Source organism: Brachyhypopomus gauderio, chromosome 16, assembly GCF_052324685.1.
Source record: "Brachyhypopomus gauderio isolate BG-103 chromosome 16, BGAUD_0.2, whole genome shotgun sequence".
NCBI classification, from domain to species: domain Eukaryota; kingdom Metazoa; phylum Chordata; class Actinopteri; order Gymnotiformes; family Hypopomidae; genus Brachyhypopomus; species Brachyhypopomus gauderio.
In genome coordinates this window covers 16,680,741-16,696,563 of record NC_135226.1, presented here as the reverse complement: position 1 = coordinate 16,696,563, position 15,823 = coordinate 16,680,741, and the positions used below count along the sequence as shown (strand labels likewise).

The 15,823-nt window shown below is 42.7% G+C and overlaps 2 protein-coding genes across 2 annotated transcripts; both read right to left on the bottom strand.

The window, feature by feature from the left end:
- Window positions 1-6,199: 6,199 nt before the first annotated feature.
- LOC143477396 (zinc finger BED domain-containing protein 5-like) lies at window positions 6,200-10,003 on the bottom strand. The gene is made up of 2 exons (XM_076975975.1): window positions 9,886-10,003; window positions 6,200-7,932 (listed from the first exon to the last, which is right to left on the bottom strand). Exons 1-2 carry the CDS (start codon window positions 10,001-10,003, stop codon window positions 6,200-6,202), a joined length of 1,851 nt encoding a protein of 616 aa, XP_076832090.1.
- Window positions 10,004-10,824: 821 nt separating this feature from the next.
- LOC143477394 (olfactory receptor 4B13-like) lies at window positions 10,825-11,763 on the bottom strand. Its single transcript, XM_076975974.1, has one exon. It carries the CDS (start codon window positions 11,761-11,763, stop codon window positions 10,825-10,827), a length of 939 nt encoding a protein of 312 aa, XP_076832089.1.
- Between the last annotated feature and the right edge of the window lie 4,060 nt (window positions 11,764-15,823).

Genomic DNA, 15,823 nt, shown 5'->3' with positions numbered 1-15,823 from the left:
TAAAGGAAGGCCTTCTACTTGTACTGGACTAATGTTTTACCTTGGTTATCTGTACTTGTACTCAAGTACATGGTTTTTGTTCTTCGTCCACCACTGCTGGGAGGTTACCGAGGCATTCCCAGGACAGCCGAGAGATATAATCTTTCCAGCATGTCCTGGGTTTTCCCTGGGGTCTCCTCCCAGTTGGACATGCCTGGAGCGCCTGCCTAGGGAGGTGCCCAGGTGGCATCTGGACCAGATGCCCAAACCACATCAACTGGCTCCTTTCTATGTGGAGGAGCGGGCCTCTACTGGATGACCATGCTCCGTACCTTATCTCTAAGGGAGAGCCCAGACACCCTGTGGAGAAAATTAATTTTGGCCGCTTATATTCGACAATCCATATAGCGTCCGCAAAACTGCAGCTGCAGCACCAATCCGCCTGTCAATCTCTCATTCCTTCCTTCCTTCCCTCACTCGTGAACAAGAACTCCTCCACTTGGGGCAAGGACTCATTCCTGACCCAGAGAGGGGAGTACCATGGTCTTAGTTTTAGAGGTGCTGATTCTCATCCCGGCCGCCTCACATTCGGCTGCAAACTGATCCAGTCAGAGCTCTAGGTCCTGGCCTGATAATGCCAAAAGGACCACATCATCCGCAAAAAGGAGACCCGAAATCCTGAGGCCACCAAACTGAACCCCCTCCACCACTTGGCTACACCAAGAAATTCTGTCCATAAAAGTTATGAACAGAATCAGTGACAAAGGGCAGCTCTGGCAGTATCCAACTCCCACCGGGAACCAGTCTGACTTACTGCCGGCTATACGAACCAAGCTCCTGCTCCATTTTTACAGGGACTAGATAGCCTGTAGGAGCGGGCCCCTTACCCTGTACTCCCGAAGCACCTTCCAGAGGAATTCCTGAGTGGCACAGTCAAATGCCTTCTCCAAATCTACAAAACACATGTGGACTGGTTGAGCAAACTCCCAAGGGTGAAAAGCTGGTCCAGTGTCCCACGAGCAGGACGGGACCCACATTGTTCCTCTTGTAACTGACATTCGACTATCGACCGGACTCTCCTCTCCAGTACCCTTGCATAAACCTTACTGGGAAGGCTGAGGAGTGTGATCCCCCTATAGTGTATAGGAGCACACCCTTCGGTCCCCTTTCTTAAAAAGGTGAACCACCACCCTGAATTGCCAGGCCAGAGGCAATACTCACAATGTGTACGCGATGTTGCAAAGACGTGTCAGCCAGGACAGTCCCACAACATCCAAAGACTTAAGCAACTCAGGGAGGATCTCATCTTCTCCCGGAGCCTTGCTGCCAAGGAGTTTCACAACTACACTGGTCACCTCTGCCCGAGTGATGGGCAAACCCCTGTCCGAGTCCCCAAGCTCTGCTTCCTCTATGGAAGATGTGATGGTGGGATTGAGAAGATCCTCAAAGTATTCCTTCCACTGCCTAATGACATCCCCAGTCGAGGTCAGCAGATCCCCAGCCCCACTATATACAGTGTTGGACGGGAAGCGCTTTCCCCTCCTGAGTTGCCTGACAATTTTCCAGAATCTTCTTGGAGCCAATCAAAAGTCACTTTCCATGGTGTCACCAAACTCTGTCACCACACACTAGTTTTTGCCATCGCAACGGTCAAAGCCACAATCCGCTTGGACCTCCTGTACCTGTGTGCTGCCTCCGGAGTCCCATGAGTCGACGAGGCCTGATAGGACTCTTTCTTCAGCATGACATCCTCCTTTACCCGAGGTGTCCACCATCGGGTTTGGGGATTGCCGCCATGACAGGCACAGACAACCTTTCGGGCACAGCTCCAGTCCGCCACATTGACAATGGAGGCATGGAACAAGGCCCATTCGGACTCAATGTCTCTGGCCTCCCTCGGGATGAGATGCTGTCAAAGCTCTGCCGGATGTGGGAATTAAAGACCTTTCTGACAGGTTCCTATGCCAGACGTTCCCAGCAAACCCTCAAGATACGTTTGGGTCTGCCAGGTCTGTCCGGCATCCTCGCCCGTCATCTGATCTAACTCACTACTAGGTGGTGATTGGTTGACAGCTCAGCTCCTCTTTTCACCCGAGTGTCCAAGGCACATGGTCGCAAGGCCAACTACACAATTACAAAATTGATCATCAAGCTGCAACCTAATGGTGTCCTGGTGCCATGTGCACTCATGGACACCTCTGTGCTCAAGCATGATATTCATTATGGACAGACTGAGATGAGCACAGAAGTCCAATAACAAAACACAACTCAGGTTCAGATCAGAGAGGCCATTCTTCCCAATGACGCCCGTTCAGGTCTTGCTGTAATTACTATTACAAAAGCACACTGATATTTTCATCACTTAAGATGCCTGCCACACAAGTGGATAAGGTGCTGTCTTTTTGTTGTGCCTCGATGAGTTTATCTCAGCTGAGAGTCGAAAGCAGTCTCGTTTGGCTCTAACAAGACTTCAGGGGAGGACCAACCCTTACTACCAACCAAATCATTACCGAGTATAAATTTTATGCCACGCACCGGTAGTTGTGCCCTCAGCAACCTTAACCATGCCTGTAACCAACTCTGAACACAAAGGAACATGTAGGTGTAAAGGTGTAAAGGAACTCTCAAAACACTTAAATCAATACCTTGCACCAAAATATCTGTGTCACACTTAGTCTCCTCAGACAAAGGGAGAACCGAATTCAGCGTCAATGACTGTGCTGCCCCGGTGTCCCTTAGTATGTGAACGGGATACTGAATCGCACCTGACAGCAACACTGCTACTGTCTCATCTAACACAAACGGCTTCTTCTGGTTTTTATGAAGCAGCTTTGGACATACTGCTGTAGCGGATACATTTGTTATTTATGGATTATGAACAGGGCACCATCCTGATTGCTCAGGAACCAATATTGTGATAACGGAGATAGGTGGGATATCAGTCTCCGCGCAGTGACCTAATACCATCGACCAAAATATGTATTTACCACTGAGACCAGATTAATGAATAAATGTGCAAATGTATTAAATGGTTAATATTACAACTGATATAAAGAATAGCATATGGAATGATTTGGCTCAAAATAAAACTAAACTTATATGTGAATCTACTAATCTAAACCAGGGATATAATAGTAAACAACAAAGAATAGAAAATTAAACATCAACATCAAATAATGAGCAATTATCGACGGTCATGGGATTTAAATGGATTATATGGCTACACTAAGATGTTTTCTAACTAATTTAGGACCCAGGGATGGGCACGAGGTCTTTAGAAAGAAAATAGAAAAGGAGAAAGAGAAAGTTTGGGCAGGCTAATGTTAACTAATTGTTCAATCGGATTCTGGGAGAGATAGAAGTTTTGAGTCACAAGTTGGCAACCCCAAAGCAGCATATAAACTCTGTGCCTTACTTCGAAGAAGAGGTGTGTTGTGAAGTGGACCAACCGGTGTGCGTTCACGGTTTGTTTCCTTCTGCAATAGCTAAGGTCGGCAGAGCCGGTCTCGTGAGACTGCTCAAATCGCGAAGACTTAGCGGTGACGTCACAGTCGCAGCTGGAGGGCACAGACAAAACTTGTGCAGTTGACGGGAGGAGATAACTAAGAAACGACACGTAAAATAAAGAAATTAAAATATAATATAGAAGAATCTTCTGTTGGACTCCGTTAGAGCTTTAGTTGCGGTCTTTTGGCATCGCTCTAGTGGACTCTGCGGTGTTCGGCAAACTGTTGGTCGTGATGGTTTGGCCTGTTTCCAACTAGTTCGAGTCTTTGAGCCTCGGCGAGTCTGGCGAAATTCTCCAAGTCCTTCCAAGTCTGCCAGGCTGCCAAGCTAATTGTCTCTCCTTGAGCAAGGGTTTTAACCAACTTTTAGGGGCATCATTGTAAGGCACTTTCTTTCTTATCATGTCATTGACCATTGGGCCTGGATTAGTGAATATTCATTAACTCTGCCCGGACAGGGGAGAGAGAGAGAGAGAGAGAGAGAGAGAGAGAGAGAGAGAGAGAGGTGCCCGTCTTTCCAGGTCCAGTTAATGACTTAAGGCAGATTGGCACAATTTGAAGACAAAGGGAATTCCTTATTCCTAAATAAATTGACTTACATACTCTGCCTAACTAAGTATTAATTTGGTTCTATTAGTCTACACATTGAACCATTCTTAATTTCCACTTTTGGACAATAAATGACACATAATGCACAGACAGGCATGAATGTGAGGTCACATAAGCACACATGAGAATGATTGTATGTTACTCATCAAATGTAAACTAATACATAAATATGCATATGCCTAATATAACACATTACAAGTGGATACTTAGTTATATATAAATCTAAATTAATATTACACCAGAATACAAGTGTATTGATATGTCTAAAGTATTGCAGCACAGGAATATGTGAGTACGCAGGTCTCTATGACTCTAACAGAATTAATGAGAACGCATGTCTAAACAGCAGAGCACACAGTAATATATATATATGTATGCCTCCATTCATTATACAGTTTAAGACTACAAGAACAGGTATATCTACTGAAACACAAAGTAATACATGGATATGCATCAATTTGGGGTGTTTATACAATAACAGTTATTCTGATAGGAATAACTGTTCCTATCATAGTCCAAAAACATGGAGGTTAGGTAAATTGGCAGTCCCAGACAAATTCTCCCTGAGTGTGTGTCTGTGTCTCTCTGTTCAATAAAAAGTAGTGTCTGAGTGTGTGTGTGCTTGTGTGCCCAGTGGTGGATGGTGCTCTGCCACTAGGGTCTGTCCTCTCTCCCCTTCCTGCACCCTATTCAGTCCCCCAGGGGGCTGTGGATCCCGGTAGAGAGTATGCTGTGCGCAATTGGCTGCCGCTTCTTGCCAGTGTGTGTGTGATTGGTTTTCTGTGACTTGTACCTGTGTTAAATTTTAAAGCGCCTTGGGTATTCTGAAAGGCGCTATATAAATTGAACATTCATTCATTCATAGGATCACTTAATACTGATGTACATGAAAGACCATAAGTTGTGTCTTTATATCAATCACATATCACAGTGTTCAAATTCAGAGGCACATGGTCTTTTGTTCCTGTGGTCCTTTGTGCTTAAGGGCTGGTAAACTGAATACTGGTTTCAAGAATAATTCCCCTTTCATTGGTTGAAATGTTGTCGTTTGGTGTCTCTAGACTGAGTTCGCCGAGCTGGTTCTAGTAGGCTAGGTCCCAATCCCATGTACAGCTCGGATTTGGAGTTACAAAGATCTCTGAAATATTTGCATCTTCATTTTTGGATTTTAACACAGGACTTCCAAGGTGTTGTGAATTGGGTTTAAATCTTGGGCAATCAGATAAGGCTGGAATTTAGAGTTTTATGAGTGTAGGTCCTTCAAAGGAAGGTTGATTCTGACCAGAACTCTTAGATGGCCTTTCTCCCAAGCTCAGGAGATCAGATAAGGTCAGAATTCTAAGCTTTGGGAGATGAAAACCATTGTGAATGTGGATTCTTTAGAGCCTGTTGATGGGTGAAGAACCAATGTTTATCTTTACATACAATCAAAGAAATTTGGATGGGCCAGTCTCTCACATTCAGCGGGGAAAGGAATCCACTCTGGGTGTCGTAGTAAAATGGCTTTGGCTGTCTCCACTACAGCCTCGACTGCTGGCCCAGCTGGAAAGGCAACACCCGGAGTCTCATCCCTGTCCGGCAGAATTTGCTGTTGTACGAGCTCCTCATATAAGATAGTCTAGATCAGGGATACTCAACTTGATCTAGCCGAGGGCCACATTTGGAAAATGAGAAGCGGCCGAGGGCCAGTCATTAAATTACATTCATATAAAATGAGCAAACTTTTAAAAAAAAGACTCATAGCTTGTGCTCGTATTTTGATGCATTTTATTAGCTCCACTGCAATTCAGCAAGATATATTTTGAACAGCATAGCTGGAACCTTTCCTATTATGCAAGCAAATGTTGGACAAATTCAAAAATGAAAATGATTATTAACAAACAAAGACATAGAATGAACATATTTCAGATTTTTTGGTGTGAAAGCTGTTTATAAAATATATTAAACACATAACTGCACAGCGTGAGCCACCAAATAGTTCAGAAACACAATGTAAAAAAAAGCTGCTTTACTATAATTCAGTTATTGGAAAGTTTGGAACAGAGAGCACAGGTATGTGATTAGATGTTTATGTTTTAAGCACTTCATGCATCACATACTATTAGTTATTGACTACATGCTGAATGTGAGGTAACACATCTCATTTCCTTTGAGAGCTTACTGAAGTTTGGTTTCTGAGATGTCAAGGCAATATGCAAGCACTGGTTGAGATGTGAGTCGGTGAGTCTATTGCGCTTTTTGTCCTTAATTAGATTCATCACTGAAAACCCCGACTCGCATATGTAGGTGGATCCGAACATTGTCAAAATGTGTATAGCGAGTCTTTTAGAGTTCGGATACTGATGAACAGAGTGTGCCCAAAATTCACACAGTCTCTCCTCTCTGAACTTGGCTTTTAGGACATCATTAGCCTGCATCTGGACCAGTTCCAGCTGGAAAGCACCCTCATCGATAGCAGGCACAGCGTTTTTTGCCTCTGCTGGGCAGCTCCCGGTGATAGCAACGGCGAACGGGTTGCGCACAAACAGTAGCAGTTGCTGTGGGATTTTGAAGTTGTGAAACCGCGATCTGAAGTTCTCTGACAGATTTTTTAACAGTGCTACCATTCGTGACAACACAATCCCATTTGTAGGAACATCATGCAGGGTAGGGAAGTGAAGTTTTTTCCCCTCTATGTCCGCCACGAATACGCCCAAGGTTGTCTGAAAAGCGCTCACTTTTTCAAAGAGCTCTCCCACATTCGAATCCCCACCTTGGAGCTGCAGGTTAAGATTGTTCAAGTGATTAGTGATATCACACAGAAATGCAACCAGAGCCACAGATTCCTGATCTTGCATAAACTGAGAGAACTCATCTGCTTTCTTTGTTTTTTGAATGGAAAGAAATTCTGTGATTTCTTTGCGCAGTGCAAAGAAGCGCTGTAGGACTCGCCCCCTGCTCAGCCATCTGACATCGTTGTGCTGTAGTAGGTCTGAATATTGAGCTTCTTGCTCCTGTAGTAGCATTTTGAAAAGCCGGTGCTGTAAACTTGAAGTCGAGCGAATGTGATTTACAATTTTGATCACTGTGTCCATCACTCCTTTCATTTCACCGGACAGTTTGGCACACAACACCGTCTGGTGAATAATGCAGTGTAGTGAGTTAACTGCGGGGTGGTCTGACATGAGACGTGATGCTAAGCCCCTCTTTCGTCCTATCATAGATGGCTCACCGTCAGTTACAAGGAGGTTGATTTTATCCAGCTCCAGAGAATTCTTATCAAAGAAACTTTTCATAGAATTGTACATGGCCTCACCTGTTGTATTGCTCTTGAGGGGCAAAAGGCACAGCAGCTCCTCTTTGAAAAGCTCCCCGTTAAAATATATCACAAACACGGACAGCTGTGCAGTGTCTGTTGCATCTGTAGACTCGTCCGCAGCTACTGACATGTAATCCACACACTTCAGTTCAGCAAGTAAAGCAGAAAAACTGTCCTCATACAAAGTTTCTAGTCTCCGTGCCGCCGTTGAATCCGAAAGCTGAACCTGCTTCACACGGTTAACGATGTCATCTTTGTGTTTGTCACCGGCAAACAACTCCTCCACGATTCCCAATGTGCACACTTTCACAAGCTCAGCATCCACAAATGGCTTGCCCTTTTTAGCCAGCTCCCAGGTTACACGCAGCGAAGCAGCGGTGGCTTTTTCAGCAGCAGTAGAGGAAGTCGTCAAGATGGTTGATGTGGTAGAATAAGACAACTTTAAGGCCTCAATTTTGTCTTTTCGTGCAATGCTACCAACCGGAAAAGTTGCACTGAAGCTAGCATGTTTTGACTCGTAATGGCGCTTAATGTTAGCAACTTTGCATACAGCAACTGTCTTTTGGCAAATTAAACACAACGGTTTTGCATTGGCATGAGGTGGCAAAATGAATGCAAACCCATCTGTCCATTTGTTATTAAACTGTCTGTTTTCGACGTCAACTTTTCTCCGCTTACTAACCTCACTAATTTTTTTGCCAAGATATTCATTTAAGGATACGTCTTTTCCGCGCAGATCAGCAGTGATTATTGACCAGCGCAAACTATTCACTACCTTAAAGGCCCAAATCGCTAGGACCTAAAGGGCCGTGTACAAACTAATGATTCAGAGGACTCGTCTTACAGACAGTTCCCTTTGTGAACACAAGGGGGAATTATTCAGCATTTGTTACACCATAAAAATTAAAATGTGTAAATTATTTGAATTTTGAGCAATTACAAGAAGTGGCCGCGGGCCAGTCACCACCCAATCACGGGCCGGATTTGGCCCGCGGGCCGTGAGATGAGTATGACTGGTCTAGATGATAGAAAGCCAACGGGACTAAATGCGTTGATATTGTGAAAAAATAAACTTGAAACACACCCTACTGACAGCCAATCACAATTCACATCCAGAAAACAGCTGCAGCCAATCCTGTCTGGGTCCCTGTCAAAAATCAAATGATCTGTTGTGCGAGCAGGAGCTTAAGCGCAAGCAGAAAGGGTGTGACAAATTTTTCTTGTGCAAGCAACTCTCTCCTTGCGAGTGAGAGTAGCTTTGCTAACGCGAAGAAGCTCTCTGCGCGCGAGAGCATTTTTGCTCACGCGAATAAGCAGTTTTCCTCACGTGAAGTGATTTTCCGCACTCACGATTTTTTACTTGGATTTGACACCTATCAAACTGTTCTAAGGTGGGAAAGAGCGTATATTGCTCCAAATCGAACACAGCACCGATAATTAACAACTACAGCCGGTCTACAGGTCTAGAGAAAATTTTAATTTCTGGACACCAGCCAATAGGTGAAACAGATATCTTTGAAACGATAGGTTCCCAGGTGGGAGTCCTAATTCTAGCCCTTTTACCTATCTGGTCACAAACTCATAGCTCAAGCCTAATCTATTTCTCTTCCCTAATCTATATATCTTATTTCACTGGCCCTAAAACCTAACTACCTTCCTTCTGTATCCCCAAACCTAACGTTAATCCTTTCACTGTCACTAAACCTAACTATTATTCCCCCTTGACCTTAATTCTAACCATTTTCTAACCATTCTTTATGACCTGAAACCTAACCAGTTTTCCTTCCCAGTCTGAACCCAACATTTACATGAACATACACACACATGCACTAGGACACACATACACACACGGACATCCACACACACATACACTCACAACATCCAGTAATCTCCTTAACCATTTTAAAACTGGGGTTTTAACTGGGATTTTTTTTTTACAATGTGCAGCATTTAGACATTGCATTGCATTGGAAACAGCAAACCATTGCACCAAATGGTCTTTTTACCCTAAACCTTAAAACCTTAGTTCTAAATCCCTCAATATATGTCTGGGTCAGCTAGATCCATCTGGCATTCCTCACCTGCCATCTGATACTACTCACCACTAGGTGGTGTTCAATTGACAACTCAGCTCCTCTCTTTACCTGAGTGTTCAAGACAAGTCCCCACGGGAGTTTCTGTCTGTTCAATACAAGTCCAACGATACAAAATTGACCAGTGACGTAAGGCGTCCTGTTGTCATTTGCACTTTTGGAAGAGGAAGTGCAGAGTCCGCCCCCTTTGTGTGCTCCGTGGAGACCGTGGACTATGTGAATCAAGGAGCCAGCCCTCCTCCATTGGTATACTCGGAGGCCACTGAGTGTTATGAGAAGGAAGCCAGCCCCCCTCCATCCAGAATACTCAGAGGCTACAAAGTACTATGAGGGAGAAAGTGTCAGCCCACCACCATCGGAGTGCCCCATAGAAACAATAAGGGGTCCGGAAGGGGCTTACAGCCATCCTTCTTTGGAGTGTTTTCTGGGTGATGGCGAGGAAAATCCCTATCAAAAAGGCTGGGGCTACGACACAGAGAAGTTTTTCTCTTTTCTCCTCCGAGGGAGAAAGCCAGCATGTTAAGCTATTGCTCCTCAGAGGAGGAAGAGGAGATGGATGCTGAGGAGTTGAACTAAGCCTAAATTGTGGTAATTTAATATGAAAGGAAATATAATACATTAAAAAGCGGTGGTGTGCTCTTTTAAACCTTTTAAACTCTTGAATGCAACACATGTCAAAACAGTAACCTTTCTGTTCACATCTTCATTTGCTTCATGCTAATAAAAATCATGGTGGCACCTTTGACATCAAGACAATAAACTATTAAAATAAACTAATAAGACAGATAGGATGCAGGAAAATCAAACATGTGTTACATAAAAATCATCATCATCTGTGTAACCAACAATTGAAGCTTTATGAAGCTTTAAGACCTTTACATTTATTTTATGCAGATACTGTAGACATTTTATACACTGAACAAAGAACAATAAAAACATGTTTTCCAAAACGAATACTAACAAACCAAGCCATTATGATCTCAATTGTTAGGCCAGACATTTTATACAAACCTATTTAATTCCAAGGTTTCAGTTCTCAAATGTTAAGTCATTAATGATAGCCAGAGATGTCATGCATGTCAGTTCAGGATGGAGGAATTTGCCAGTGTGCATCTGTTTCTGCTGTTGCAAAACTTCATTTTGCTGCTTTTTGAAGACACCAGGACCATAGGAAATGTGACTGTGACATTTTGAGGTATGATCTATGACATAATTAGAAGACTATGTTTGGTCCACAGTTACATATCATTAAAAAATTTAATAATAATATCCTCCAGCTGCTCACCCTTGTGAATCAAGGAAATTTTCCAAGAAAATGATCTCCTTCTTGACACCAATATCAGTCCATTCTCACTGTTTTAAATTTGTTGATGTACATTTTCACAAACTCCTGTCGCATCTGGGTCAGTTTCATTCCATATATGATCGGGTTTAGGAGAGGTGGCACAATAAGAAACTCCATACCCAATATACTGCGTAGTGCTTGCTGTGTTTGACTTTTGATATAGCGAGAATATACGACATCAAAGAGTAGGGAAACATTGAAGTTTGTGAGGGTGATTAAATGGGGAAGACACGTCTGCATGAATTTAACCCTTCCTGTCGTAGACCGTAAAGATGTTCTGATGATGTAAATATATGAAATAATAATAAATGTCATTTGGGCAAAATGAGAAATTATTAGGATGTTCCCATACACATCCATCATAGTCACATCTTTGCAAGATAATTTAACAACCTCCCAGTTAGAGCAGTAAAGCATATCGATGTCATTACCACATAAAGGCTCACTGACTGTCAGCACTGCCACAATGGCTGTTTGCAGTAAGGAGAAGAGCCAACTAAAAGCCAGCAGTTTCATAACCTTCTGGTGTGTCATAATGGTGAGATATTCCAAAGGCTTACAAATAGCTACATACCTGTCATATGCCATGACAGTTAGACATGTGATTTCACACAAAGAATAACAGAAAATGACACATGTTTGTATCAGGCAAGGTGTATATGATACAACATGGGAGTCTGATAAAAGATCAGCAAGGATCTTTGGATAGACAGCAGAAGCACCACATATTCCATTTACAAGCAAACTACATATGAACACATACATAGGTTCATGAAGTGTCTTATCCAGAATAACTAATATGATTAACATCAAATTTACACACAATGTCATAATATAGACAAGAAGACCAAATGCAAAGTAAATAGTAATATTTGTTGATGTGTCATTCAATCCATGGAGCACGAATATGAACTCTTCAGTGGAATTTTTCATCACCCGTTCTCAGTACATTTAGATACAAAACCAGACAGAAGCTTTTGCAAAATATAATTAGCAAAATACATCAAAAATCTGAATATTCTAAATACATGTTTATTCCAGTTGATTTCATTTATTGTACATTGTGGGGCTAACCTTCCCATTACTCAGTTACTTTTAATGCTCATCTCCCTTGCTTATATATACATTTTTTGTGGTCCAGTAGGTGGTGTTGATTTTGTGGGAACTCTCTAAAGATTCAATTTACAATTTAAATATGCATTGCTGGTCCCCTGCAACACATGAATAAGATGTAGAGATATTTACATGGCATTTGGACAATTTGCCTGTTGTAATTATGTTTGCTGTTTTTTAATTATTTTAGACTTATCAACAAAACATTTTGGTGTCAGGGTTTATTGTTCATATTTATAATATAATACATTAATATTTTATTCATATTTATAAGCCACTCCAGAGTACTGACCAAGCACACTTACAGTTACACCAGACTCCCTGCCATATGCCAGATGTGGACATCTGTTAAGAGGCAAGCCACCCCCTATACTTCTTTGAGAGCTTCTTTGAGAGGGGTATTTGGTGGTGATGAAAGTATTTTTTTCGATCTTGATGTTTTTCCTTACATTAGCATGACCCAAAGTCCAGCTGCCCCATATTCTCCAACAAGAATAAAATGTTGGAAAGCCTGTTGTGTGTATCTGTATCTTACTCCTGGTTTCTGTGTGACTCTTAAGTCTTTTGAGGCCTGGCTTATGTTAGATGGGCTCCATCCTCCAGTCTTCCTAGATGTTGCTGAGTTGTAACATTGAGGGAACTCCAGGATCCAGGATGGGATTATCTAGTCAGGAGAGTGTTTTCTCTCCTTTTGTCATATTTTTTCTGGTGTCTGTTTTGGTGGCTTCTTTTAGTGAAGATATAGCTTGCTTCGATTTGCATGCAATTTTGGATGTGCATACTTTGAGAAGATGGATATATAGGGGCAGTCATGGTCTGGCGGTAGGGAACTGGTCTTGTGACCGGAGGGTTGTGGGTTCGATTCCCAGGCCTGAGGCCATGACTGAGGTGCCCTTGAGCAAGGCACCTAACCCAAACTGCTCCCCGGGTGCCGGGCTAGGGCTGCCCACTACTCTGGGCATGTGTGCACCACAGGCCCCTAGTAATCACTAGTGTGTGTGAGTGTGTGTTCTAACTGCACAGATGGGTAAAATGTGGAGGACAAATTTCGATTGTGGTGAAAAAAAAAAATCACAATTGACAAATATGGCAAATTTACATTTAAAATTTTTTTATATATGTACGATTTGTCGATGTAACGTGTGGTGGAGGAGGCAGGCACCACGACATTTACAGTGAACATACAAACGTTTATTTAGACTCAGACGTGTAAGCTCCGGGCGGAGCGCGAGCATAACACAACCACACTCACGCTGACACAAAACTTTAGACAAAGACAAGCACAAGACCTTGCGCGAACGCACATTAAATAGGTGATTAACACATACCCACGTGATCTTGAGACAAGGCACAGGTGAGACTACGAACACGCTCACAAACAACCCACACCCACAGAAGTACGTACATGGACATAACGACACGCAGACAACGTAGCGGCACACCCACAGGGAAGGGTCCGGAGCTGTGACCGTGACAGTCGAGCTATACAAATTGATGCTGAGGACTGGACTGTAGGTATAAACTATAGGTTGGCTATAAAGCTATTATCAAACTAAATAGGTTCTGGAACCTATGATGTTAGGTTGTTTAGGTTACACTTGACCTACCTGTAGTATTAATACATTTTCATGTCTATTTTTCATGTCTTGTTATAATCCTTATGTAAATGTTGTTCATTATCTTATAACTAATTGATTCATGCTTGCATTTTGGAAACAAAAATTTTTTAAACATTTTAAAAACAAAAACCCTCATTGCAGTACAAATGCTTGCAGGGGTTTTCTGTTCATCATGTACATACTCCTGTGTTTCTAGCCTGTTCCCTCAGACTCAAAGAGCAGGCAACATTCTGGACCTGGGGCCTCATGTACGAACGGTGCATACACACAAAAACATTGCATACGCCATGTTTCACGTAAACGGTCAGATGTATGAAATGGGATTGGAACATGAGAAAGTGCGTACACCCACGACACTTTCACTTGAGGCATATGCATGTTTCTAATGTGTTTTCGTCAATTAGCAAAACTTACTTTAAATTCGGTTGTTTTGCAAGTCATGCACAGCCGCAGTAGTGAGAACAGTAGTCTGAGTTTGGTTTATGAAGAAGGCAGCTCGTAGCTCACCGCATGGACGAAAATAATAGCGTTCTGTGCCCGAGCGAGAGTGCCTCAACACGTGTAGCCAGACCGTAACCACACAGAGACTGTAACAACGTCACATTGATTTTGAAACTGTGGTGAGTGTTGGTTATTTCCTTGCCCTGTACTGCCGAAGATTCTCAGTAAACGACTCGGCTAACTGCATTCAAGTCTTTGTCGCAGCTTGCTTCTACACCCATGCAAGTAAACTCCATATACATAGAGACCATAAAAACACGACAATATCCCAGTCATCTTTGAGCTGTGCCATGCCAGCTGTTTTGGATGGGATCATCTGCATGTCAGCTAGGTATATAAAGTTCCTATATGAAGCGGTTGACAATCAATCAATCGAACATTAGACATTTACATTACATTTTACATTTATGGCATTTGGCAGACGCCCTTATCCAGAACGACTTACATTTTTATCTCATTTTTTATACAAGTGAGCAATTGAGGGTTAAGGGCCTTGCTCAGGAGCACCTCAGTCATGGCCTCAGGTCTGGGGATCAAACCCACGACCCTCCGGTCACAAGACCAGTTCCCTAACCACCAGGCCATGACTGCCCGTATGACATTAAAGCGCAAATTGCAGCGATAGCTGGTTTCCCTAATGTAATCGGAGCAATCGACTGCACACACAGTGATCATTCCCACACTGTTCTGTGCATGTGTGCTTGTCCAGCGAGCAGTCATGTTGTATACAATCTCATGTAGGCGAGTAGCGTTGTCACGTAGGGCTACGCCCCCCTCTCCTCGCTGTCACTCCAGTGTCTCTGTTCCTCGTGTCTCTGTTGTTCCTTGCCCGTTAGCCCTGCCTTGCTTGTCTGTTGCCCTGATTTCTGTCTGTCTGCCACGCCCATGTCAAGATCGTTATCAGCTGTGTCTCATTATAGTCCTTGTATATTAGTCCCTGTGTCTCCCATGTCTGTATCGGTGGTTTTGTGTTCCTGTATGCATTCAAGTTTGTTCAAGTACTTATTCCTGTGTGATCCGGTTTCTGTGAGTACTTCTCATTTCGCTGCCCAGTCGCCTTGTGTTTTCGGTTTCCTGATTGTTTCATTTGTTCTACGTCTACCTGTTTGATTTTCAAGTATTCGTTCCATCATGCCTCTCAGTGTTTCGTGTTCGGACTCCCTCTCTGATCTGACCTCTGCCTTTCTATTCGACCCTGATTTTGGAATTCCCTTTATTAAATCTCACTCTCCTCAGCGTTTCTGTCTGCCTCCTCACTCCGCAGCGCATGCTGCATTACAAGCATCCGAGGCAAGCGATACTGGTTCTCGTTTCCGAGAGTAAATATGCACTATTTACTGTAATTCGTACTATATTATTATTTATAACATTCCTTGTTAATTGTTAGAATTAATACTTATAATATATTTTTATACATTTTGGGATTTTGTCATGTAAAAAATCATAAAATATATATTTTTTCCGCCAATCAAATTCCGCAGACAACCGGCAAAAAAGTGAAGACCCACAAATTATTTTTCCCCATTAATATCTATAAAAACCTGTGAAAGAGTGAATTCGCAAAAGCTGAAGCGCGAAGTGGCACAGGATCACTGTAACATAATACAAAATATAAGTATGAACTAACTTACAACTGAGTGCAAAATAAATATTAAATTAAGAGCAACATTAAGATAAAAACTGAACATTCAGAAGAAAATGTGAGTGAGTGGCAGTACAAACGTCCTTACCAACAATTCTCTGGGTGACAGTATGTTTCT

Excerpts from the sequence above, each read along its gene's own strand:
- LOC143477396 (XM_076975975.1), bottom strand. The coding sequence starts at position 10,003 with ATGCTGGCTTTCTCCCTCGGAGGAGAAAAGAGAAAAACTTCTCTGTGT. Across the intron at positions 7,933-9,885 it reads CACTCCAAAGAAGGATGGCT|TTGCTAACATTAAGCGCCAT; the intron begins GTAAGCCCCTTC and ends CTGTATGCAAAG.
- LOC143477394 (XM_076975974.1), bottom strand. The coding sequence starts at position 11,763 with ATGAAAAATTCCACTGAAGAGTTCATATTCGTGCTCCATGGATTGAAT.